The sequence below is a fragment of the Haplochromis burtoni genome, unplaced genomic scaffold (assembly GCF_018398535.1).
Source record: "Haplochromis burtoni strain Fernald_Lab_line unplaced genomic scaffold, NCSU_Asbu1 Contig_175, whole genome shotgun sequence".
NCBI classification, from domain to species: domain Eukaryota; kingdom Metazoa; phylum Chordata; class Actinopteri; order Cichliformes; family Cichlidae; genus Haplochromis; species Haplochromis burtoni.
Genome location: NW_024582536.1, coordinates 120,078 through 144,083, shown reverse-complemented (window position 1 = coordinate 144,083; position 24,006 = coordinate 120,078). Strand labels below are relative to the sequence as shown.

The following is a 24,006-nucleotide window of genomic DNA, read 5'->3' as shown; positions in this document are numbered from 1 at the left end:
TAAAGAAATAAGGTTAAAGTTCACTGACCAGAAAAAAACAACTCTTTGTCTGGATTAATGGGAAAACCCCAAAGTGGATATTTTCCCGTTTGGTTAACCTAAAGCCACTTTAAACCTTGTTGATTAACGGAAAAACATGGAACTAAGGCCAACATTTTGACAAAAAGAAACAAAGTTTACAAAATCAAGGACCAGAATAAAGACACACACTCAACCAACTTAGTGGAGTCGCATTACTCGTGTTAATGCGGTTGGTTGATTGTGATCAGGATGATTCCTGGATGAATCTCTGATCAAGTAATTTTGTTTGCCCAGTTGAGCAACATGATTATGGAGGACCACAAGAGCCACACACACCCCCAAAAAATTTTATGCTGCAATTTTGAATTGTTAGTGCAATAAAATGCATTTGCAAATTCAGTTACAAATGTATTTTTAAAATTATTTTATTTATTTAAACATTGCAAAAGTAACTTATTATTTAATAATTACATTTTAAATACAGACTATTTATAAATCAATATTTCAAAATGATTTATTAATCAATTGATAAATACATCAAATCAAAAATGGATTTCACAAAAAAAGAATTAAACTCTCAAAAAAAACCCTAATTTGACAAATGCCATTCAGCGGCTGTTTCTACACTCTGCCCAACACGGATATGTGAAGAATGTGAAAGGACTCTGCTGTGAAATGGAGAGCCAGCCTGACCACCTGTTAACGGTAACATTTTAACATGGCTAATGTTGGCACCACTGCATGTAGTGCCACAATTTTTTAAGTTAAAGAGTTTTTCCTTCCCACTTACACCAAGTTGTTGTTTATAGAAGGACATGTGACTGTTGGCATTTTCTCTCTATTACTGTAGGGACTTCACTTTACAACTCAGAAAAAAGTCACGAGTTTAAAACACATCTTTATTTAAATCTTATAAAACTCAAAACCCTTCAGCATCTTCTGAAGTTTAATTTTCATGAAAATGAACATCAAGTTCATAATGATATATTTGTGTCTTCTGTGTGACACTTCCCTGCTTTTAATATTGTGCAGTGAAACCTCTGAACAACAGAGAAATTAAATATTTGCCATAATAAGCAACAAGTGACCAAAAAAAAAAACTTATATAAGCTTCTTTCTCTATAACAAAGCTGTTTAGTGGAACAAGTTTATCTACAACTTGCGCTTGTCACCTCTACAGCCTAAAACAATAAAAATATGAATTCAGACAAATATAAAACCAGAGTTTCCCCTGCATCATATGAATAAGACAATTAATAGAATAAACAATTGTTACAGTTAGTTATTGTGTAAAATAAATATATGCCGTATTGAGCTGAATAATACCTGTGGGATAATCATGTTTTATCCTACAGGTGTGATTTGCACTGTCATTGCTCACTCTACTATTAACACACATGTTACACTGACACATTTCTTAAACAGGAAACTTTTAACCAGTCGTCATGTGAATTGTCATGTGAGATTTCATGTTCGTAACATTACGGAATCTTTTCCCACAGGTACTACACAAATATGGCTTCTCGCCTGTGTGAATTCGCAGGTGGTTTTGCAACTGTGCCAACTGAATGAAACTTTTCCCGCAGGTGCCACACGAATATGGCTTCTCACCTGTGTGAATTCGCATGTGAGTTTTCAATGTTGATAATTCTCTAAATGATTTCCCACAGGTGCTACAAGAAAACGGCCTCTCACCTGTGTGTACTGTCATATGTCTTTTTAAACCGGACAGGCCACAAAATCCTTTCCCACAGGTGCTACAAGAAAATGGCCTCTCGCCTGTGTGAGTTCTCATATGCCTTTTCAGGTTTTGCAGCTGAATGAAACCTTTCCCGCAGGTGCTACAAGCATGTCGCTTCTCACCTGAGTGAATTTTCATGTGATTTTTGAATCCTGTTAAATTACTAAATCTTCTTCCACATGTAGTACAACAATATGGCCTCTCACCTGTGTGTATTCTCATGTGAATTTTCAAGTATACCATTGTAGCGTAGCTTTTCCCACAGGTGCTACAAGAATGAGGCTTCTCACCTGTGTGAATTTTCATGTGAGTTTCTAGTCCTGATTTATAAGTGAATTTTTTCGCACATGTGTTACAAGAATATGGTTTTTCACCCGTGTGGATTCTCATGTGTTTTTTGCACTCTGATGAGCTAATAAAGCTTTTCCCACATGTGCTACATAAATATGGTTTCTCACCTGTATGGATTCTCATGTGAATTTTTAAATTTGGTGTCTGGGTGAATCCTTTCCCACAGATGCTGCAAGCAAATGGTTTCTCACCTGTGTGACTCCTTACGTGACATTCCAGTGATGATTTCTTTCTGAAACTGCTCCCACAGATCCTACAAGAATAAGGCTTCTCACCTGTGTGAATTCTCATGTGAACTTTCAAGTTTATCATATGCTTGAATCTTTTACCACACATGCTACAAGAATGGGGCTTTTCATCCGAGTGAACTTTTATATGACTTTCCAAATCTGATTTCTTGTAGAATTTTTTTCCACAGGTGCCACACAAATGTGGCTTTTCACCTGTGTGAATTCTAAGGTGGCTTCTGAAGGGTGATGAGAAACTAAATGTTTTCCCACAGGTGCTACAACAATATGGCTTCTCACCTGTGTGGACTCTCATGTGACTTTTCAAGTTTATCATCTGACTAAATCCTCTCCCACAGGTGCTGCAAGAATGTGGCCTCTCACCTTTATGAACTCTTAGATGTCTTGTCAAAGAGGATTTATAGTAAAAGGTTTTTCCACAAATGTCACATTTTACAGAGTTTTCACATGTTTCAGATTTACGCGACAGGCGCTTATTTCTGTTTATCTGAGGTCTTTTCTTCAGCTCTGCATTTCTAGTTGATTCCACATGCTTGCTTTCTTCCTGCTTCAGTACAAGATGCTCTCCCTTTTGACTGGTGCAGAGTTCCTTCTGTTCCTCTTTCATCTGTGAAGGGTCATCATTGTTTATACTTGAGTTCATCTCTTGATTAAAGTCCTGCTTGTCTGTGAGAACCTCCTCTTTACAGTCATGCTGTTGTGGGAAATCTGAAAGGAGAAACATAACAGGAAAACACACAATTGAGAAAATATAATCCTAACTATTAGCAGGTCTTTACTTTGTGAGCATGTCACTCACATTTACCAATGAAATTTATTCTTCCGTTGTGGCAGATCATTTTGGACACTTGTGCAAGTGACTGCATAGTTCTTGGATTCTAATTTGCAAAAATTATCTCAATATTTCGATGTTTGTGATTATCAAACTGTAGAAATATATCTCTCATTAGCTGACCGATTTTACAAACCTGTGCTGCGTAAGTTTATTTCTGGTTTCCACATGTTATCCAGGAGTCTGAGCTGTTCTTCCCCGGTCCAGACAATGATGTCTTCAGCTTCCTGCTTCACTACAAGCTGCTCTCCCTCTCGACTGATGCAGAGTTCCTTCTTTTCCTCTTTAATCGGAGGAGGATCTGGGTCCTTTTGGTCCAGGCTGTTGTTCCTCTCCTGGTCATCCAGACCCTCCTCTTTCTCACAATTCATTTTGTTGTGGGAGGTCTTGAGGAACAGTGGGACATAAGAAAAATGTTACCAATATGATGACAGGAAAATACAGTTGTGAGCAAAGGCTGCCATACCTGGATGTGACACGTTCACTCTATCTGCTGTTTAACACGTTAGTGACTTAGAAAACACATTCATGTTAACTGCCGCCGTTTGTCACAGTTTAAAATGGGCACCAGTCTGCTCAACAAGATGTAATATTGTGGCATGACTTACTGCGCCAGTCTGCACGCCAAGATACTAACCCCTAGTTTATTGTGAATGTTAGTGCTGTATAATGAGCAGTCCATTAACATAATTTAATGCTGGAAACAGTCTATTTTGTCCTAACAGAATGTTTTTATTTCAGGATATAACCTGAGGCGCTAACTGACAGGTGATCTTTGTCAGTGCATGAACATGTGCATTGGTGAGTTCAGCGCACTCTGCAATGATCAGTGTATTAAATGAAGCTGCAGGGCAGATGTGGTGGATCTTATGGAAATAATCTATTGTAACAGACCAACCTACAGATTTTTATCAGAATAATGTCGCTGCTGCCTTTGGTTCTGGTTTGGTCTGCGTCAGTCAGTGCTGGATGTCTCAAAAACAGCTCTTTACAATCAGCACACGTGGACTTTATTTTCTTTGCAGCTTTGCAGGAGCTGAGTCTTCTAATGTCTGTTACTGTCCTGTATACGCTCAGCGTCTGAAAGAAGACTCCATCACAGCTCTGTCTGAATGTATACAGTTATTATGCTCACAAGCTTGTGCTTGCTGCTCTGTGTGGGAGAGCCTGCAGGTTCAGACAGAGGGAGGCTATTTTGGCCCCTTATTATTAGTTTATACAGGCCAAACATAATGTTGCAAAAAAAAACTCGTTTAAAAATTCACTTTCGGAACAGCTGCCCCCGCAGGCGGCTGCGGGCTGAGGGACAAAGAGCCGATGGTAGCACACTGCTGATAACAGAAGCTTCCTGTCACCGACTCTTTGATTTTAATGTATAAAAACCAGCTTATAGTAAAGTCACTCTCTCCTGTATCTTATCGGATGCTATATGCTAAAACCCTTCATTTAAAAACAAGAGGAGGACTTGTGTTATTTCTATAAAAACCTAGCTCACACCGGCTCATTGATTTCAGTCCGTTAGCATTCAAACTGAGCTCGTGCGCGCTATGTTAGCTCATTGACACGTCACAGTTTTACACACCTGTTATGTGTCACTCTATCTCAGCTGTCTTCATATCCTGCAGTCTGCTCTGATGGTTGATCTCCCCTTCATACCGCACGATCGATTTTTAACCACCGGTAGTCTCTAATGTTGACAAACTCTCTGAAATACGGAAATAACGCCTGAGCACTGACAGTTGCGTCACTTCCGCCCTTCGCCGTTGGATTTTGGGCAGATTAGAGGCATCAAAAGCACCCCCCCCCCAACCATGACTAGACATCAGCTTTCTTTGATGTTAAAATTCAAATGGTTTTGTGGTAATAAAATGTCTATAAAATAAGGGAAACGATCTATGTACACCTGCTTACATTTCTTACTGTGTTTAGTTCTGGGGGATAAATTTAAATGGCAAAAGAAGAATCATACGGAAATTAACTCAAAGCTGGCAGTCTGGAAATGATGGTTTACCCATAATTGTATTAATGAGATCAAAACTTTTAAAGTCCCTTTCGAGCACAGAGTTAACTGAACGTAATTGAATGATGTCATGTGATGGATTTTATAGCCAAAGGTACCATCAGGCTCTAAGTGAGGACACACAAAAAAATAATGTTTACTTAAAGTGTCTGACAGTTATAGAAAGCTACTGCATTCATAAAGTGTTTATCCAGTTTTATGGTAATTGTACCGAGTATTTTAATTCATACTACTTTATACTTCAACTTCACAACATTTCAGAGGAAAATAATCGTTTTATTCCAGTGAGATCTGACAGTTTTAGCTTTGAGTCTTTACACATCATGCTTCATACAAGTATCCCAAATGTCGTAGTGAAATTTAAAGATACAAGTCACAAAATAAAAGCAGGTTACAAAATAGTAACGATTTGTCTTTCCCATGAATCATCTTAAAACCATTCAGATCTCATCTTCTGACCTTTTCGAGGGTCCTGATTCCATAGTTTGGGAAGCGCTGAACTGTAGTAGTTATATATTAGTAGTATTTAACTGACAGGGCATATGCAGAATGAGTTATTTTAAGTGCTACTCTTGTAGTAGAGAATTTTGAAACTGTGGCACTGGTTTCAGACTAAAGTACAGTTGTAATTTTACCTCAAATAAAATGTCAGTATACTTCAATAGTGAATGACTAAACAGGGAAGCGGTTTCAGACTTAAACTGCAGTTTAGCTTTTAAGGTCAAAGGTGAGATCTGATGAGGTCTCAGCACTCGAGGTCGACCTTCCTCTCAGGCCGGGCTGACTGGCATGTGCTCGGTGGGGTGAAAACGTTGGGGTCGCTGATTCCCAGCTCCAGGCTGAAGAAGCGGGTGGAGGTGGTGACACTGCTGTTCCTCGTGTAGGTCTCCTGCACTGGGTAGCAGTCCTTCATGGTGTAAACGCCCACCCAGGTCTCATCTGGTGGAGAGACGAGGACAAATTACTGAAATAGCAGATTTCAGATGAGGTGCCAGCTCTGCCTCGGTGCCTTTTGAGAAGCAGCACACAAAAACCAAAAGTTTTCTCACAGTGGGTAGTGGGAGTTGTGGCTGTATTGGCAAATCATTGGAGAAAGTTTTGTAGTAACCCCTCTCAAACCAATAAAAACAATCTTCCCAAATTTTGGATCAACCACTCTTACCTCATCTCCACCACCATGGCTCCAGTGCCTAATCTAAAACTGTACCAAGAAAAGTGCAGTCAGATTTTGGATGTAGGAAGCATCTGACTGGGAACGGCTTTATTTTCGGCATGACAGTGATGAAACACACTGCCAATAAAAGCATATTTGGATAGAAAAAAAAACACTTTCAGTCATGGACTGGCCTCCACAGAGCCTGAACCTTAATATTATTAAAGCAATGTGACAGAGAATGGAACAAAAAGCAGCCAACATCCACAGAAAAGCTTTGAATGTCCTTCAAGACGTCTGGAGAACTTTTGCTGAAGATTATTTAATAAATTACAAGAAAGTTGCCTAAGAGAGTTCAGAGAGTTCAGGCTGTGCTGAAGAATAAAGGTGGTCACACCACATATTGACTGTCAAGCCATCCTTTCAACTCCTTATACACCTATATACTGTTTATTACATTTTCCTAGATAAATATAAAGGAACAGTACTGCACAGTACTGTATACTAGTGTGGGGTAGTTCACGAAAGGATGCATGTAAAATGTAGAATTACTCTTTTTCGTGGAAAAGAAGTCATTTAGAAGCTACAGCCACTCTCATAATTCAATAAAACCACAGTGAAAGGGCTTATTGTTATTATAAAGCAGCTGCAGGACGTGCTGAATTTACGCTAACACTGACCTAACTCTTCAGCACTCACTATGGCCTGTTTGAAAGCATAAAAATCTCAGACTTACGTTTGCGTGCCGGCTTCCTATCTGACCACTCCTGAACCTCAATGCTGTCCCCAGGGCCGCCGATGAAGTATTGATCCTCAAAGGTGGAGTTATCAGGGACGTCGAAGGGATCCCAGGCTTCAGTCAGAGCGATCTTTGAGCATTCCTTCGTCTTCTGGTCAATCTGGAACATCACCATGCTCTGATACAAGTAGATGTACTCAAAAAACCTGAAACAAAGAGGTTAAAGAAGTTTTTGGATGGGACTGTGCTGAGGACAAAAGACACAGAGAGCGGTGTATAAACACAAACAGTGAAAGAAAAGATAAAATAGATATTGCTTGACTCACAGTTTTGAACTGTGAAAAAAAGTCTCACCACCAAGCATCAACCTACGGAGCTAAAAGCCAATCTCAAGATATCAGAAATTGTAGTTCCCCTAATGTCCACTAGAGTCTGGCTCCACAGCTGAGTCATTCTGCACAGACTCCCAGGTTCAAATGACCGATTTTACAGTAGAACTAATCATGTTTACAGCCTGCTACAAACCCATTTTTGGTGTCTATGGATAGTTTTCCCCTTGATGAGAACTCTACAGAGGCTGATTTAACTGGAATGTGTTTTAATCATTTCTATGTTTGGCCTCAGCTCCAGTAAATCCAGTGAAAGAACCGGAGCGCTCCACTGTGTTTGTCCTGTTGGTGCCTTTTGGAGCATTTTTAATAAATTATCTAACAAATCGTATATCCTGATGTTTAAGAAGTTTGTGCTTCAGTTTTGGTAACGTCTAATATTTTATTAGTCTGTTACTTGCTGGATCTGTGTGATAACACTGCATGCTCTCATCCAAACATGGTCACATCCAGTTGAAGCAAACCACCTGAGCAGTGGCCAAAACATAAAACATTCAACATTCAAATCGCAGAATCCAAAACCAGTGGGCAACATCGTGGCTCCTACTTCCATTTCTTATGCACAGAAACTATGGGGCATCTATTTCGGCAGCAAGAAAACTGTCCAAGAGTTTGATAGTGTCTCTGTCTTCTAAAGTCTGAAGATGGTTACTTTTGGCAGGATAGTCCTCTGTGCCCAAACCAAACACTCCAAAGTCGCTCTGTGGCCTCGTTTACCAGCCAGGGAACATTTCACAACTCCAGACTTTAGTCCAGGCTGAGAAGTGTTCAAACAGACTGTTTATGACCCTTTTTAGAACACAAAAAATGCAAAAAACTAAACAAAACATTGTTTTATAGATTAATAGTACAGTTATAAGTCAGTCTCTGATATGTTTTTTAATCTGATCTTTAGCACTGATGTGTAACGCATGGGAAAATAATTTATCCATTAATCGAATATGACCTTTATAATCATTATTACTACTACTATTATTACTTTTTGTAGTGTTTGCAGTATAAATAACTATGGGTGTAAATTATGGGTTGGTTTTGTGAATAAAAATACATATAAACTATAAAACAAAGCCGATCTTACAGAAAAGAAGAGCTTAAAGCTGGGACCAAATCCATTATAAATCAGCTTTATTAATGATTATTAATGATAAATGGAGTGATGCTTATATAGATGATTTGGAGATTATTAAGCGCAGATTTGCAGCTGCAGCTTGTTTTGTTGTAACTCTTCACACTGACTGTGTGCAGTAATAAAACGTAGTCTGTAAACAACATGTTTACTTTGTGTTTATTTACTGGTCTTACCTCTGACACGGGGTGTGCTTCTTGTGCTGCTGCAGGACTCGGATCCTCTGGTTCAGGGCGTCGTACGAGACGGCGGCTCGGCTGTTCCTGCCGGTGCTGTGGTCGTACACAACCCACCTTCCCTCCCATTGCAGCGGGGCGACGCAGGGCCCGACCGCCGGGGACGCATCCATCCGCGGGAGGACGAAGACAGAGGCCCCAGCAGCGGCCACAAACACGAGCAGAAGTCGGTGCATCGTGCCAATACAACCCTGAGTCCCGTTCAGTACTAACAGCCCGGCAGATCCCTAGAATAAAGAGGAGAAGGTTTTCCGGTTTTATCTTTCAAAATTAAAGCACAGGTAGTTAACATTTTCCTCCAGATATTACAAAACAAGCACATAATGAGGAAAATATAGACACTTGTTTCCGCCACTGAAACAATAAAATAAAATAAAATAAAATGCAGATTTAAATAGAAATTTCGACTTATTATCTGAAATTTTTAGTGACTGAAACTTCTGAATAAGTTGATTTCAAGATTCTTAAGTCGACAATTTAAGTTAAAAAGTCACAAATTTTGAGAGACTGGCCTTACATTTAAAATAAATGAATAAAAATCTGTTGGAAAATACTACCTACAACAAACTTGACAGTTACAAACATCTAAATTGTTAAACGTTAACTGTAATATAGATGATATTCTATCTCAAAAGTTTGACTTACTCAGAAGTAACTAACTAGACATTTCGAGATATTGAAATGTTGGCATAACTGTATGGATGGTGAAATATATTCTGCAAAAACAAAAAACAACTTATTAAATACATATTAAATTAATACAAATATAAAATGATAAAACTTGCTAGAATTAGATAATCCTATCATTCGCTCATTTAGATCTATCTAAAACGGTTTGTTTGTTGGGCTGCAGTCATTGGTTGGTCGATCAGTCGGGTTCATTCTTTTTGCGTCACGTTGTGCGCGGCGTGGCTTGATGACGTCTCACAACGCTGGACAACATGGCGAAGAAACAACGTGGGAAAGCCAGCTCGTCGTCAAAGACGGCGGGCATCGAAAAGCCCGCAGAGAGTTTCACCTTGTCGCTGGAGTCTAGCGACGATGAAGCTCCAGAGGAGGTGACCTTTGAAGACTCCAAAGCTGCGGCTCTGCGGAGCATGAAACAGGCGCTGGATACCGCTAGAAGGTAGCTAACCGCTAGCTAACCTGTGCTGGGACGGTTGGGCCAAACTCCATTCCAAAAACTTTGCATTCAGATGTCTCTATTCCAGTGAACACTACAGATACATTACGTAATTTTTACGTAGACGTATATCAAATCGGCAGCACGAAATTTAACAAAATTCATGTTGACAACGTGTGTATTTTTTAGCTGTTGTGTACTCTCAGACGCACAGCTCTGTGTCATCAAATTGGTCTGGATCTTTGGATTGTTTGACGAAGTTTAGTTGGGCTAATGTCTAAAAGAGAAACGTTTCAAGCGTCAAAAAATAAACCCGATATGGACTGCACACTCAGAGGCCTTTTTATTAGGCACATCTGTAACAGTTATGTCATAAACTACACGTCTAGTCAGATTTAAGGGTGACCTCAGCAGGGCCACAAACGGATCAGTAAATTATCGTGAGGCGTTTGCCAGTTTTTGCAGTATTTTCATACATGAGGGACCAGAATATTAGCAGTCCCCCTGAGAATGGCTTACGCTTGATCGCCATCAGCAAAAATTCCCCATAAGTGTTATTACATTATCAGCAGAAGCTGTACAGTTGTGTGTTTGTGTCATTGTTATCCATAAACCTGATGAAATGCTCCTCTGTTTACAGGGAAAAGCAGCTGCTAAAAGAGAAGAGGAGGAAGAGACAGGAGCTCTTCCAAGAACAGAAGGTCGGTGTGTGTGATTTTAAATGGTTTCAAATACTTTCAGAGGCCTGGACCCTGTCTAACCCTGAGTTTTAAGTTTTACAAATGCATTTACCTTCTTACCAGGGTGCATAACCATGGTAACTTCTCATGAAGTCATAACCTGCTCCTGAGAAAACATATGGACAAGTTCAAAACTACTGCCTGCTGAACAATGGATCGCCTAGAAAATGGTGTCACCAATCCTCAGAGCTCACTGCATTGACACTAATATGAGCTAAAGTGTTTTTTAAAGTCTAAAGATGAAATTTACATCACCCTAACACAAGCGGACTAACAGATTCAGAAAATGCAGAACCTGTTTAACTCCCATTACAGTCTGACTATTGATTTTAGTTTAAGTGAAGCCAGATCAGGAGAGCCTGAGTATGTTGAAGTTGCTTCATAGTTCAGGATCCAGGCTCAAACCAATCACACATCAGTGCTTTCATTTATTTTACTTCTATCTGAAAAGAGTTCAGAGGGTGTTCATTTCAGGAGGAGACACCGCTGTCTCTGTCGTTGTGCTGTTTGAGGTGTATTAAAGCAACATTAAGGAAATGATGGGGAGGAGAGTTTTATTTATTTTTCTTCATTATTGTTTTTAATCCCTCTGCCTGTGAGTCTTCTTCACTACAGGGTGGTTAACTTTGCTTAGCTTTACAGTAAAGAGGCAGGAAATAGCACGCCTGGTTTGATTGATTCTGGAGGAGGATGTCAGTGTTTTGTTCCAGTCCCATTCTTGACATTTTTCACTTTAGCTCAAAATGCAAAGTGACAAACAGTTCTCTCTTTTTGCCTTTCAGTGTGACCTAATGCTGTAGAAAAACTAAAAGATGTGTGAACCTGCAGTTTCACAGACTGTTTTCTCCACAGAAAAGAAGACTCTTATCAGCTGATGTGTTGGAGGAAATCGACTCAGCTTCCTCAAAGTAAGTTAACCCGTCTAATTCTTGGATTTAACACATCGTCTCCATCAACTCACTCAGTGCTCACAACATTTGTTTGTTTTTCTTTTCTCCAGGAAGCAGAAACAGTCTGAAGATGAAGGTAAAGAAGCTTTCTTAATAAATCTTTAACCATTTAGCTGATGCTGTGGAAGGACTGGGCACTGATTTGTAGAGCAGCAGATTGAACTTCAGATCTGTGACTTCAGCTAAATCAACCTGTCCTCACCCAGGTGAACAGGAGGAAAAGCCAGAAAAAGAGGAGGGAGATGGAAAGAAGAAGAAGAAAAAGAAAAGGAGTGGGAAATTGGCAAATGCCCGGAAGTATGTCAATGTTTTTAAATCATTTTATTTCAGAGTTCAAGAGAGACGCTTTACTTGGGTGGACTTGCCAGATTCTTTATTATTTAGTGTGGTCAGCAAATACCTTGTTGTTGTTACACATTACCAGGCACCAATAGAAACAAGAGAAAATTATGTATTTGAAGACAGGAAGTGTCTCAAACTAATATTTTTCAGTCTAATTTAATGAAGACTTTGCTCCAGCCTGTCCTCGTGAGTTTCTCCTCCAGCAATGGTTCATGATGGTGGAGCTGGAGTTCATTAGCAGGAGAGACCCACTGATTGTTTTGGGAACATCTCTGCAGATAAAATATTGGTAGACAAACTTTGATTCACTGATGAAAGCCAGTTTGCAGCTCCTCACCCACCACGATTAGACAAAATCTGTTGTTACCAAGCACTTCACTGACTGCTGGACCCACTGATCAGAATCCACTCAGTGACATTTCAGAGAGGAAGTGAAGATGCTGAAAACCTCTCAATAAAATAATGATACAGAAATGTGATACTTTTATTGTTCTCACCTCATTGGGCACTTTAAATTTAGGATATTAGTTGGACTCTGTGTGCAGAGACTTGTTTTTAATTCTCAGCCTTTTGGATCCAATGAAAGTGCATGCTGGTGCTACTGAAGAAGTCTCAAACTGATCCTGATATATGTGAGACGATCATTATTCACTAAAGTGAAGCTGATCAAACACGCGTTCTTCTTTCCGTCCTTTTATTGTACTCGTGTTGTTTGTCAGTCTGAAGGGGAAGTACACGGTGACGACGGTGAAGGAGCGAACGCTGGCGTCCTTCCAACAGCAGGTGGCCGAGGAGTTCATCCGGTCCAGACTGTACGGACCAGGAACCTGCAGGACCACAAGTAAGCTGGTGGCGTCACCATACTTAATTTTTCGTCAGGTTTTCTACTCCATGATACAGGGAGATGCATTTCTGCAGAGATTTTATCACCTTGTTTGTTGTTCTTTGGTCTTAATACTGAGTGAACACAGCTTCTGTGTTGCTGATGTAAAATGAAGCAAACACCTGCAAGCTACACTCTGTGGCAGTAGTCTGTAAAGACGATGATCTGTCTCAATTTGAGCTTTGCTACAATGACGTCCCGTCTCACTGAGAGGCGCTCGCTCTCCCGGGCGTCCTGCTGCAGAGACCGCGACGACATTCACAGCTTTCAGTCTTCAGACTTTCAGACCGGCGTTCTGCTCAGTGTTTTAATCTTAATGTCCTTCTGCTTTCAGATAATGAGATGCTGTCCCTCCAAAACAAGAAGGGGTGGAATAAAAGTGCGGCAGTGCAGTTTGTCAAGAAAGACTGGGGTACGTTCAGAACAAGCCTGAGATTGATGACCAGAGGAAGTTTACTTCAGCTTTTACAGTCCAGTTGGTGCAATGTGTCGTCCAAAGATAAGAAGCTTAAAAAAGAAAAAAAGAAGACTTTATTTTTTCTTAACTGATTACTTTCTGCACAGTTTGTTATAAAAGAGATGGTGGAGCCTGAATACAAATCCCAGAAAAGTCTGAAGCTCTAAAGATGGTGGAAATATGAGCCAGTGATGTTGATGCTGGACATGTACAGGTGAGGTTTACGGTGGCCTCAGCTGTGTGGTGGAGGCGGGCAGGTTTACTTATTGTAGTAAAGGATGGTTTTTTTGCTTTCTACTATGAAACTGCATGTAGATAGAAGTATAATTTCTAGAGAATAAATGACCAGGGAATTAGGTGTTGCAGAGATGGCCGCAAAGTGGTAATACTTTAATTTAGATCTTTGGTCACCCCAATTACAGCCAAGTACACAGTGACTTCAGCTTTATCTGTAAAATGGGGTCAAAGGCATGAAAAGTTTGAGGTCACAGTTACAGATGGGTTCGAGAAGTTACGGTAAAACCTGTTTGTTATAAAGTCTTTGTGTGAGACGAGTAAAGATATGGTCGAGTCTCTGCAGGCTTTGCACACCTGGATTGTGCACACCTGCACATTGTTTAACTGTCATTGGTTTGATCGCTTTAAATCTTTTACAGAATTTTGCAGTTATTGCCACACAGGTCAGATTTATGCCGTGATATTTATTAATGTTGTCGTCACCACTCACCAGGTTTTCTGCCCCTGAGGCTTTTCAGGAGAGATTTTACCGCCATGTTTTTTGTTCTTTGGTCTTAATACTTTGTGTTATTGATTTAAAATGAACACCTGCAAGCTACACTCTGTGGCAGTAGTCTGTAAAGACGATGATCTGTCTCAATTTGAGCTTTGCTACAATGACGTCCCGTCTCACTGAGAGGCGCTCGCTCTCCCGGGCGTCCTGCTGCAGAGACCGCGACGACATTCACAGCTTTCAGTCTTCAGACTGGCATATTTACTCTCAATGTCCTTTCTAAAAGGTGTTTGAGTTGGAAAGCTGTGGGGACATAAGTCACATTTTTTTAAAAAAACTTATTGGTCTGATCTTTCAGCCTCTAAGGAGAAAGCCAAAGCAGAGAAGCTGAAGAAGAGGTGGCTCCACAAACAGCAGCTTCCCTCCTGTTGATGGGACGTAAGCAAGCAGCCCGTGAGCACACTTCTCCCCACGGCTGTTTAAAAGGACTCAAAACCGTCAGCATCACTGAGGAGGGGGTGGCAGCACTGTTGAAGCTTCAGAATGGGACAGTATACAGACTCTGAACTTGTCACAGAGACTCAAAAGACTGAGATCCTACCAAACTAAAGTCCTTCAACAGGTTCTTCATCATTGCTTTACCAAGAAGCAAAGGTTTTATTACTGGGTCTCAAAGTTTGTAAGGCTTTAATGTGAAGTTCTTGTGTTTCGTGTTTTTCTGCAGTCACTTGTGTTAAAGGTGTTTTCAAACCTGAAAGGCCAAAAATCAGATGTTTGCTCTTTTTTTCTGTAAAAATTCTGTATGAATAAATGCTGATTGTTTTCTATTTCATATTTTTGAGATAAAAACCCTGATGCTTTCATCAGGTGTTCGTTTGCATTCAAAAACAAAAATGTAAAAGATGACGTGGTTGAGTATCAGCACAGCGTCTTTGGTAATTAAACTTAATTCAGACATAGGATTATTTGAGTGCTATTTTTCTCTTGAGTTGAAAAATGAAATGACAATATTTAGAAGACAAAAATAAAAGTTGAACTATAGGGCCAATCTATGGACATTTTACTGTGAATATGCACATTTATGGGTAGTTTATCATGAAATATGTACATACACAGCTTTTGTTATATTTTTTTTACTATTTTCAGTCCAAAACACTGAATCCTTCTCAGATACAAAGGCTTGAAAAGTTGGGATCTGTCATTAAAGCTCTCGTAGTATCACATCCTGTCAGAGCACTTTGCTCTCAGACTGCAGGCTGACTTGTGGTTTTTAAAGGTAGAATGAGATGAAGTATCTTGTTCCTGTAGAACCAGCTCCCAGTTTGGGAGAGCAAAGCCCTATTTTAAGATTAGCCTTCAAAGTGTCAGGCAACCCTGCACCTTCCATGCTGCTGGGGGACTTTTCATGATGCACTGAGCAGTCTCCACTCACCTGTATTCACTCCCCATGAGTTTATATGCCTTTATTTTCCTCTCCCTCTCCAATATTTGTTGTTTTTTTTTTCTCTCTATGCCTTCAATTTCTCCCTCACCTCCCCTACCAGTGGGCTGGTAGATAGCTGGCCCTCCCCAAGTCTGATCAAAGGTGGTTCTTCCTTCCTGCAGTCGCCAGTTCTACTAATATGGTATAGGCTGGTCATTGGGCTTCATTCACTGAATTTTGTTTCAGTTATTGTAAAAGTGCAAGAAACCCCAGAGTTAAAGAAGAATCTTTGAACATGTCATTTTGAATTAAACTGAACTCGATTTAAACTTCTGCTTCAGGTGTCATGCAGCATCCACACACGTGCTATCATCATTTGTCATTTTTAATATAAATCTTTTCACCCTCACACAAATTGCACATTTTTTTTTCTCCAAATGGACACAGTCAGCAGTGGACAACTTACTGGTTGACATCTTCCTTATACACCGTGAACTGGCTAAAAGAAGGAGAAACAAAAAGAATAAAATAAGAGACATCTAACTTGATCTTACCACCACTTTACTATGGCATGCATAGGTTTCAGACCTTACTCAGAAAGAGACAACAGACACTTTGTCTACGAAGTTTTCTAAACGATGCCGTGACTGCTTGCGATCCAAAGAAACAAACAAACAAAAAAAAAAGAAAACAAAGAAAAACAAACCAAAGTACAGAAAGCTTGGTTCCACCGTGAGGAAAAATACCAACTCTGGATTCCTGGGTGGGTGTGAGGGCCAGGGGCTAGAGGAAAAGATGGATGTTGTGTCAAGCGAAAGCCTCGGCCTTCCTGTTTCTCTGCGAGTGGCGAGCATGAACACAGGCCTAAAAAACACAGCTGCGATACATTTTGGTTTAACGTGGAAGCCACAGTGCAGGTGACAATTCTGGATTTTTTTCTTCTTAAAGTCTTTTTTCTTTTTACATCTTTACAGACTAAGAGGCCAAAAACAAACAAAAAAACCCTATTCTGTTAATAAAACAAACCCGCAAGGTCACGAAAGCGCTCCTCTGAGGGGTGATGGGTAAAAATGAACACCTGTATGCATTTTCAGGAAGTTCAGAAATAAAAACTGGATAGATTTACTCCCTGGTAGCATTTTGCTGAGTAAAAAAAAAAAAAGCTCTGGGGGCAATTTGGTGGTAATCATTAGGAAAAATAAAAGAATTTAGATTTCTGCTATCCAAGTTAAAAGTATTTACTGTTTCTATGGTTTAAGCTGAACTAACAGCCTCTCCATTAATACAAATAGAGGGGTGAGGTTTTGGCACCCACTGATGACGGTACTGGTTTGATTAAAGACAGTTGGAGCCAAGTTAACACAGGATGAGGACTGGAGATGGTCATGAATAAGGTCATCTTCAGGTAAAGATACAGATTAATGCATATATATATAAATATATATAAGTTCTGAGGCTCTGCCATAAAAAACAAAAACCATCACTGATTTAAATGTAGCTGATCCAAGGTCATTATGTTGTGCACCTGTGGATCATTTGCAGGGTTGCCTGAAACAGAGATCAGTTGGAAGTCCTGTTCTGACATTTCTGATACATGTAAGAAGTTGCAGGGCATCAAATCTGACTAATTTACTCTACGACCAGCTGCTGAATGATGGCACACATGCCACACAATTTCACTTCAATTATACAAATGTTCTGCCTCAGGCATTACAGTCTCACTCCGAGGGATCAATTTACATTGTTCATCCATTCCGTGTGATCACGAACACGCTGGTGACGTGCACGGCTTTGTGCGTGGACCCTGTGGACTCCTGCACTGAAAACTGCCGTTTGTTCTCACGAGCTGTAACCTGAGAGACTTGGCTCTCATTATCAGTGGTCTTCAGCATAAAAGTGGGGTCAGAATGATGGAACCGGACGTTTGGGATCTGGGATCAACAATGCAGAGCACAACAGAGTGATGTAACAGAAGCGGCAACACTGAACGCAGTCGAAAGGTGCACGGGAAGAAGTCCCTGAAGTAGAGGTCAGCCACATTTAAATTGAAGGATTTACTTTTTTTTTTTTTCTTTTTTTTTTTTTTTAAGGGCGGGGTCTTGACTTTATGACGTACTCAAGGAAAAAAAACAAAAACACAGTTTTTTGTTTTGTTTTTTTGTCTTGTTCTTTTAGGAGACAGGAAATTTAAGTTTGACTTTAAATGGCTTAAATGGCTGAGCTACCTCAGAGGCCGATTTCACACCAGCTCAGTTTTTCTCATCTGATTTAAATGACCAAAAGTCGAGTCAGCATTCAATAGAGGCACAGGGGCCAATCAGCTGCTTCTAAACCAAGAATGATGAACAAGAGGGTATTTTGGCTCCTGAGTTTGTTGGGGGTTAAAGATTAGCATAGAGAGATACAAAAATAAATATTAACAATGTTTGGGACAAATCTTTTGTGTGGCTGAGGGTTTATCAAGGAGGGAGGGAGGGTAACAGATAAAATGCAGTCAGAGGTCAAAGCAGGGCTCCTACACAGCGCAGTCATCATAGAAAATCCAGCAGAAGTGTCTGAAGACGCTCTCAGCTCGGCTGTAGTGACTTCATGGACAACATGTAAAATCTGCAGCCAAGTTCTTAGAACTAAAAACCTGTTTTTTTCCAGAATTTTCCAGGCCTGGAATTTGTGTCAACTTTCACCTGTGTAGGAACCCTGGATTCAACCAAAGAGGAAAATATTACAAACTGGGAACAACCAGAACACTTCAGGGGTCACTGGTGTCAGTACAAAGCATTAAAGGACTGTTTTGTTTTTTTTCTGTGATTTCTATAACTAAATATGTCGCTCTATTGATATAATTTTATTTTGTTAAATTCATATTTAAACGTTAACATGTACACACGCTCGTCACTGGTAATCGGTAGAATCGGGACCTTTATTATAATAAGTTGGAGGAACTTGCTCTCGCTGGCGCTCAACAAATATACTGTGAATGCAAGTAACAATAATTAATATATTGATAATTAGAATAATAATAAGAATAATCATCGTCATCTGCACCATGCCTTGTAAACCTGGAAAAACTAAACAAAACAAGAGCCAGGTAACCCCCCCCCCCACGTCTGCCCACTTCGCCGAAGAAAAACAAAAACTAAACAAAAGATTAAAAATAGGGAACGCTGAGTCGAGACTGTAGATTCTCTCTCGCTTCTCTGAAGTCCCGAGTCCACGTACGTCACACATATCTTCGCCGATGTCCTGAAGTCAGTGGAAGGTAGCAGGAGGGAGGCGGTGCAGAGAGGGTGAAGATTTATGGAGGGGGGGTAGGCCATAAGGTTCGCATTGGCCGGAGTTTGAGCAAGCCTCGGTGAGGTGGACTTTTCAATCCCAGCATCAGCATCAGCTTGCCTCCGTGTTTATTTGTGTGTGTTTTCTGTGTGTGTTTGCCTGGTAAGCCCCAGGTTTACAGGGACCACGTTAATGGTGGGTCAACCATGGCGGCCACTCGTCTGTTTTCTTATTGTTGCCCCCCCCGCCACCCCTCCCCTCCCCATTTATGTTTGACCAGAGATATTTTTTAGCAGTCTGTCCACCCCCGGTTTGATTCCTCCCCCAGGAATGCGGGGACTGTGGCGCGTCCACATGAGTTCAGCCCCCCCCCCGATTATTTTTTAAAGTCAGCTACTGTCAGTTAGATGGAGGCAGACGCATGGGGAGCCAACCGAAGGTGGAGGTGTAATTTCATATTTATGATGGAAAAGGAGGTGGTGTCACTCTAAGGATCTGCCCAGAAATGTCTTCTGACCCTCAGCGGCGTTCAGCAAAAGCAGAACCAGAAGCGAGTGAGATGGTTGACGTTCTATGACGGCGTGCAGAGGAATGCCTCCTCGGCTAATAGGACTACACTGACTGAGGAGTTGGAAAGAAGGATTTCTGGACAGGCCCTTGGAGAGTGTGTGTGTGTGTGTGTGTGTGTGTGTGTGTGTGTGTGTGTGTGTGTGTGTGTGTGTGTGTGTGTCTGCGTGCGCACGGGGCTAGTGTAGGTAATCGTCCACAGAGGCGAAGGCGCAGGAGCCGCTGCCAGTTCGTGCCATCATGGCGAGGCATTGGGCGGCCTGACCCACGGCCTGGGCCAGGGGAGGCTGCTTGGGCAGGTTGTGAGTCTCTGGAAAGAAAAAGGAAAAAAAGAAAATTGTGACTGCAGGTAATATCAGGAATTGGTAGGTGCAGTGCTTGTTGGACAGTCATACAGCATCTGGAAGTCATTTTAATTGAATGGCTTTATTTTCAGATTATTGAACTGAAAAACTTCAGAATCTGCAGGAAAATTGTGTTTAACAATGTCTGTAAAGAATTTCTGAGCTTAAAAACATCACATTACATGATAATCAGAATCAACATATCAACATGCAAAGGACAATTTGATATATGGTTTAAAAAAAAAAAAATCACTGGTGTTTTGGAAGCAAGTCACATTTTCCAGCTCACTCAGAATGAGAATACCTGCTCAGTTCTGCCTTCGGCTGGATAGCAGGTGCACTGACACCTTTATCTTTAAGGTTAGTTCACCTGGATTTAAACATGTCCTGGTAATATGCAGTCCCTAAGATATGCTGCCTGTCTGTCTTAAGATTTCTGCAGCAAACCACATGCAAAAGTTTTTTAGCATTTATCACAATCTGAGTTTTTTTGCTTCTTTTTGAGATTTGGGTTACCCACAGTCCCATCAATCTCTTTTATCCTCCTACATCCAAAATGCTAACTGAAAACTGTAGACTGGATCATGCACTGCTCATGGCTAACCCACCTAATATTGCACTGTTGAGAGTGGAGCAGACCGGCTCTCTCTGAATGGCGTCCAGCTGGTATCCGACTGGGCTGTTCCACGGGTCCGAGTAGGCCAGCAGGCTGAATGCGTCCTGCAGCAGAAGACGGGAGAGCAGAAAGTGATCACACCACAGCCCATCACTTCATTTCACCTGCTTTGTTAGAAAGAAAGAAAGTGTACTTTATTGGTCCCCGTGGGGAAAATCCCTCTCTGCATTTAACCCATTCACTCAGTGAAGCAGTGGGCAGCCACTGGGCGCCCGGGGAGCAGTGTGTAGGGACGGTACCTTGCTCAGGGGTACCTCAGGGTAGTTGTTCAGGGGAATCGAACCCCCGACCTTCCGATCATGGGGCCACCACTCTACCTACTGAGCTATCCCTGCCCTGCCCTGTTACAACATGCTGTAGCTGAACATTCTTTGTGTTAGCATTTCAGCTCAAACAGAATTTTCCCACAGTTTGACCCGTTCCTTTAAGACAACTGAACTGACTGTACATTTTAAAACAAATATATTACATCATGACTGACTGCAGAGGTCACAAAATCTGTTTTTGAGCTATACTTTCTCCTCTTAAAAAAATGAAATAAAATAATGTTAATACTGAACATTTGAGGTCATTAGTATAGACATCCTTTTGGAGAGATTGAAAATGAGCCCTGTTATCTCGGATTTTAAATGACAAAACCTCAATCCCATCTATGACATTTGCTTTTTAATCCTTCCACTGAGGCAGTTTTCTGGCAACTATTGTTGCTGTCACAATTTGTTTAACTGGAACGAGATGTCACTGAAAAACAGACTGAATGCTCATATGCTAGGATCATCAATGTAGGTACCTGCCAAAGTCGAACACCTTCACCATCAATTTGCTCTAAATGAGACCAGAATTTTAGAAAATGAGCACCCTGCCTTTGATTTGAACCTGGCTCATTTTGGCATTTTACTGGGAGCTAGTACAAACAGATAACATCTGAAGCTTTTATAAATATACAGTACGAAGGCAGGCATATTTTTATGTGAAGAAAATGGCTTAAATGATTGAAGTCAACTGTAAATGCCTGAAATACAAACACAAAAGGTGAACAGACCCCACAAAAACAAACAATATAAACCAAGTAAATAACAGAGATTCCTGTGTTACCTTGAGCATCTTTTTGTTAGCAGAGTTCTTGCCGCACTCACGGCGGAGGTGTTCACTCATGCTCTGGAGCTCCCTGCCAAAATGGATCATTCTCTCGATGGCTGCCTGGCTTCCGCCGCACAGCTGCCTCTTAGACTGTGCCGACTCCACCTCTGTAGAGTCAATTCAAAATGAAAAGAAAAGTGTTTTTAAGGCTGCGTGACACGCACAATGTGTGCATGACATCTTGAAGAAGAAAAAGGCTGCTAGAAAGAAGCTGCTAGAACTATAACGCAACATCCAAAGTCTCAGATCAAGTTTCTTATGTCTCCACACGCTCTGCTCACCCATGTCTGCGTCACAGTCGTCAGGCTCCGTGGCGTGTTTGGAGGTGCCGTTGAGAAAACCATTGGAAGACGATTCTGTCACTCCGTTGGTGAAGTGATCGACCTCCATATCCACATCATTACTGAGAGAAGACACAAGAAACTGTCAGCAGCTTCTACAGGTGGATACTGTTTGGATTTGTAGAAGCTACTTTTGGCTGGAATCCAACCAGCAACCTTTTGCTTGCCAAGTGAATGCATTAACACACCACTGGAGGCACTAATATTATACTGCTCTGATTTAAAATCACTGCCAGCACAGCTTCTATTTAAAATTGATTATTTATCGATATTTTTATGGCTTCCTGAGTGATTTCTGTCTACGCAAGTTTTCAGCATTAATGCAACCATTACAGGACGGACACGATTTCCATCTTTAGTTCTAACAAGGCTCATAAACATCAGAACAACACAATTAATACTAACAGCTCTACATTAAACATCTATAGGATTCACAATAGCTCATTTTTACTTTTTTAAAGTAACTCCTATCCCTAGGGACCAACATCCTCATCACATAAAACGTCTAAGACCTAGACCTATCTAAGTTGTTGGGTTTATTCCCAAGTTCAAAAACTGTGGAAGTGAATTTCGTGCCGCCATTAGTCTACACTGCCCTGTCCTCTGCATTAGATTAGTTCGACAAGGAGGTAACAAACAACTCCTGTCTGTTGAGTGGAGCATAGAATATTAAAAATAACCAATAACCAAAAATAACAAATAGTAACCAGCATCAATAAAAATAACTGAAGTGTAAAGGCACATGTTTCTGATAGATTGTTGAATCTGGTAAATTATCCAATCACATCACAGAAAGTTCAAGGGAAGAAATTTCTCCTCAATGAAAGCTGGAAACCAAATTACTTACTCATTTTATTCATTTTTATGTCTAGTTTGAACCATCTATGAACATTATCTGGGCAGATAATGTTTAACAACAATGGTTAAATAAATACTGGATAAATATTTTAGTACATCTAAATATTTTGAAGCCCTTGTAAAATTTGATTTTTATAGTTCTTGTCTTAAAGATTTTGTGAGCAAGCAGGCGGGGGAGTGAATGTGAAAACTGTAGTTTGTTTAGTTTCACATACAGTTTAGTTTCATATTACTAGGCGTCAGGTTAGCCTTAGTAAAAGGTTGTGGTTTGGATGCCATGACACGTGGCTCACAGGACCAACAGACGCTTTACGTGTACCTCTGAGACGCCGGCAGCTTTGACCTAACAGCAGTACTTGAACCCCTGAGAACGAGGACAGACTCACTAATGACAATAACATTTGGAAATTAACAAATACATTATTATATTGCATACTGATGTAATGTGTCCCACTACATGGTTTAATAATGAATTCATAATTGTTCAACTCTGAATAAGAAAATGGATAAATGACTGTTATAAAGTGATGTTGGCTTATTTTGATTAAAAGTCTAAATTTACTGTTAACTAGTTTAGATGAAAATAATTTGGGGGGGGGGATGGAGGAAAAGTTAAGGTCACATGATGAAATTTACATCTTTTAAAAGTCAAATTGTAAAGATATGCTAGTTAAAAAAGACTCAAAACCAAATAAACGCCTCCAGCTTTTACTGCTGTGTGAGTGCTTTGTTTCCATACCTGGTTATCGGCTGTTGGCTGCGACTCCCATTGAGGCTGATGTCGGATGCTGGGAGAGTGGAGCCAGAGCCCGGGGGGCAGGGCTTATGACTGTGAGGGGAGGAGCTGTGGCTCTTATTAGACGTCACACCATTACAGCAGTTGCTGTCAAACCCTGCAAATAAGTTTGACATATTTGAAATGATTTCAAATGTTCTTAAAGTGACAGACAAAACTCCAATTACTAAACACAATAGAAGTAACACATCCATTCTGATGTGCTCGCTCGCAGCTGATTTCCAACCACTACCCATAGTTTGGTTTTTACATGCATAACAAATGACAGTAATTCACTTTTATGAAAATACATTACATGTACAAAACTACAATAAATATATTTAAAACATACAGAAGAATGACAAAACAAAGCAACAAATAAGATGTTTTGTTGAATAATAATGAAACAAACAATGACTGAAAAATCCTAATGCTCTGATCTGAAAATTTAGATCTACTCTGTGTGTGTGTGTGTGTGTGTGTGTGTGTGTGTGTGTGTGTGTGTGTGTGTGTGTGTGTGTGTGTGTG

General features: G+C 40.5%; 4 protein-coding genes across 4 annotated transcripts in view; 1 reads left to right on the top strand and 3 right to left on the bottom strand.

The window, feature by feature from the left end:
- Positions 1-482: 482 nt before the first annotated feature.
- LOC102292602 (gastrula zinc finger protein XlCGF57.1) lies at positions 483-4,984 on the bottom strand. Its single transcript, XM_005934063.2, has 3 exons — positions 4,776-4,984; positions 3,330-3,579; positions 483-3,069 (listed from the first exon to the last, which is right to left on the bottom strand). The coding sequence occupies exons 2-3, from the start codon at positions 3,562-3,564 to the stop codon at positions 1,454-1,456; spliced, it is 1,851 nt and encodes a 616-aa protein (XP_005934125.1). The 5' UTR covers positions 3,565-3,579; positions 4,776-4,984; the 3' UTR covers positions 483-1,453.
- A 484-nt stretch (positions 4,985-5,468) lies between these two features.
- Positions 5,469-9,083, bottom strand: epdr1 (ependymin related 1). Its single transcript, XM_014337392.2, has 3 exons — positions 8,797-9,083; positions 7,103-7,311; positions 5,469-6,152 (listed from the first exon to the last, which is right to left on the bottom strand). Exons 1-3 carry the CDS (start codon positions 9,030-9,032, stop codon positions 5,959-5,961), a joined length of 639 nt encoding a protein of 212 aa, XP_014192878.1. The 5' UTR covers positions 9,033-9,083; the 3' UTR covers positions 5,469-5,958.
- A 642-nt stretch (positions 9,084-9,725) lies between these two features.
- nol7 (nucleolar protein 7) lies at positions 9,726-15,833 on the top strand. Its single transcript, XM_005934067.3, has 8 exons — positions 9,726-9,982; positions 10,620-10,680; positions 11,572-11,627; positions 11,720-11,745; positions 11,876-11,966; positions 12,731-12,852; positions 13,229-13,306; positions 14,440-15,833. Exons 1-8 carry the CDS (start codon positions 9,798-9,800, stop codon positions 14,511-14,513), a joined length of 693 nt encoding a protein of 230 aa, XP_005934129.1. The 5' UTR covers positions 9,726-9,797; the 3' UTR covers positions 14,514-15,833.
- A 3,330-nt stretch (positions 15,834-19,163) lies between these two features.
- Positions 19,164-24,006, bottom strand: part of ranbp9 (RAN binding protein 9) — a 26,543-nt gene continuing 21,700 nt past the window's right edge. The window contains exons 10-14 of the mRNA XM_005934068.3: positions 23,443-23,596; positions 21,786-21,907; positions 21,460-21,611; positions 20,297-20,408; positions 19,164-19,654 (exon numbers count right to left, since the gene is read on the bottom strand). Coding sequence (XP_005934130.1) covers positions 19,524-19,654; positions 20,297-20,408; positions 21,460-21,611; positions 21,786-21,907; positions 23,443-23,596 — 671 coding nt within the window. The 3' untranslated portion in view covers positions 19,164-19,523. The remainder of the gene's footprint in view (positions 19,655-20,296; positions 20,409-21,459; positions 21,612-21,785; positions 21,908-23,442; positions 23,597-24,006) is intronic.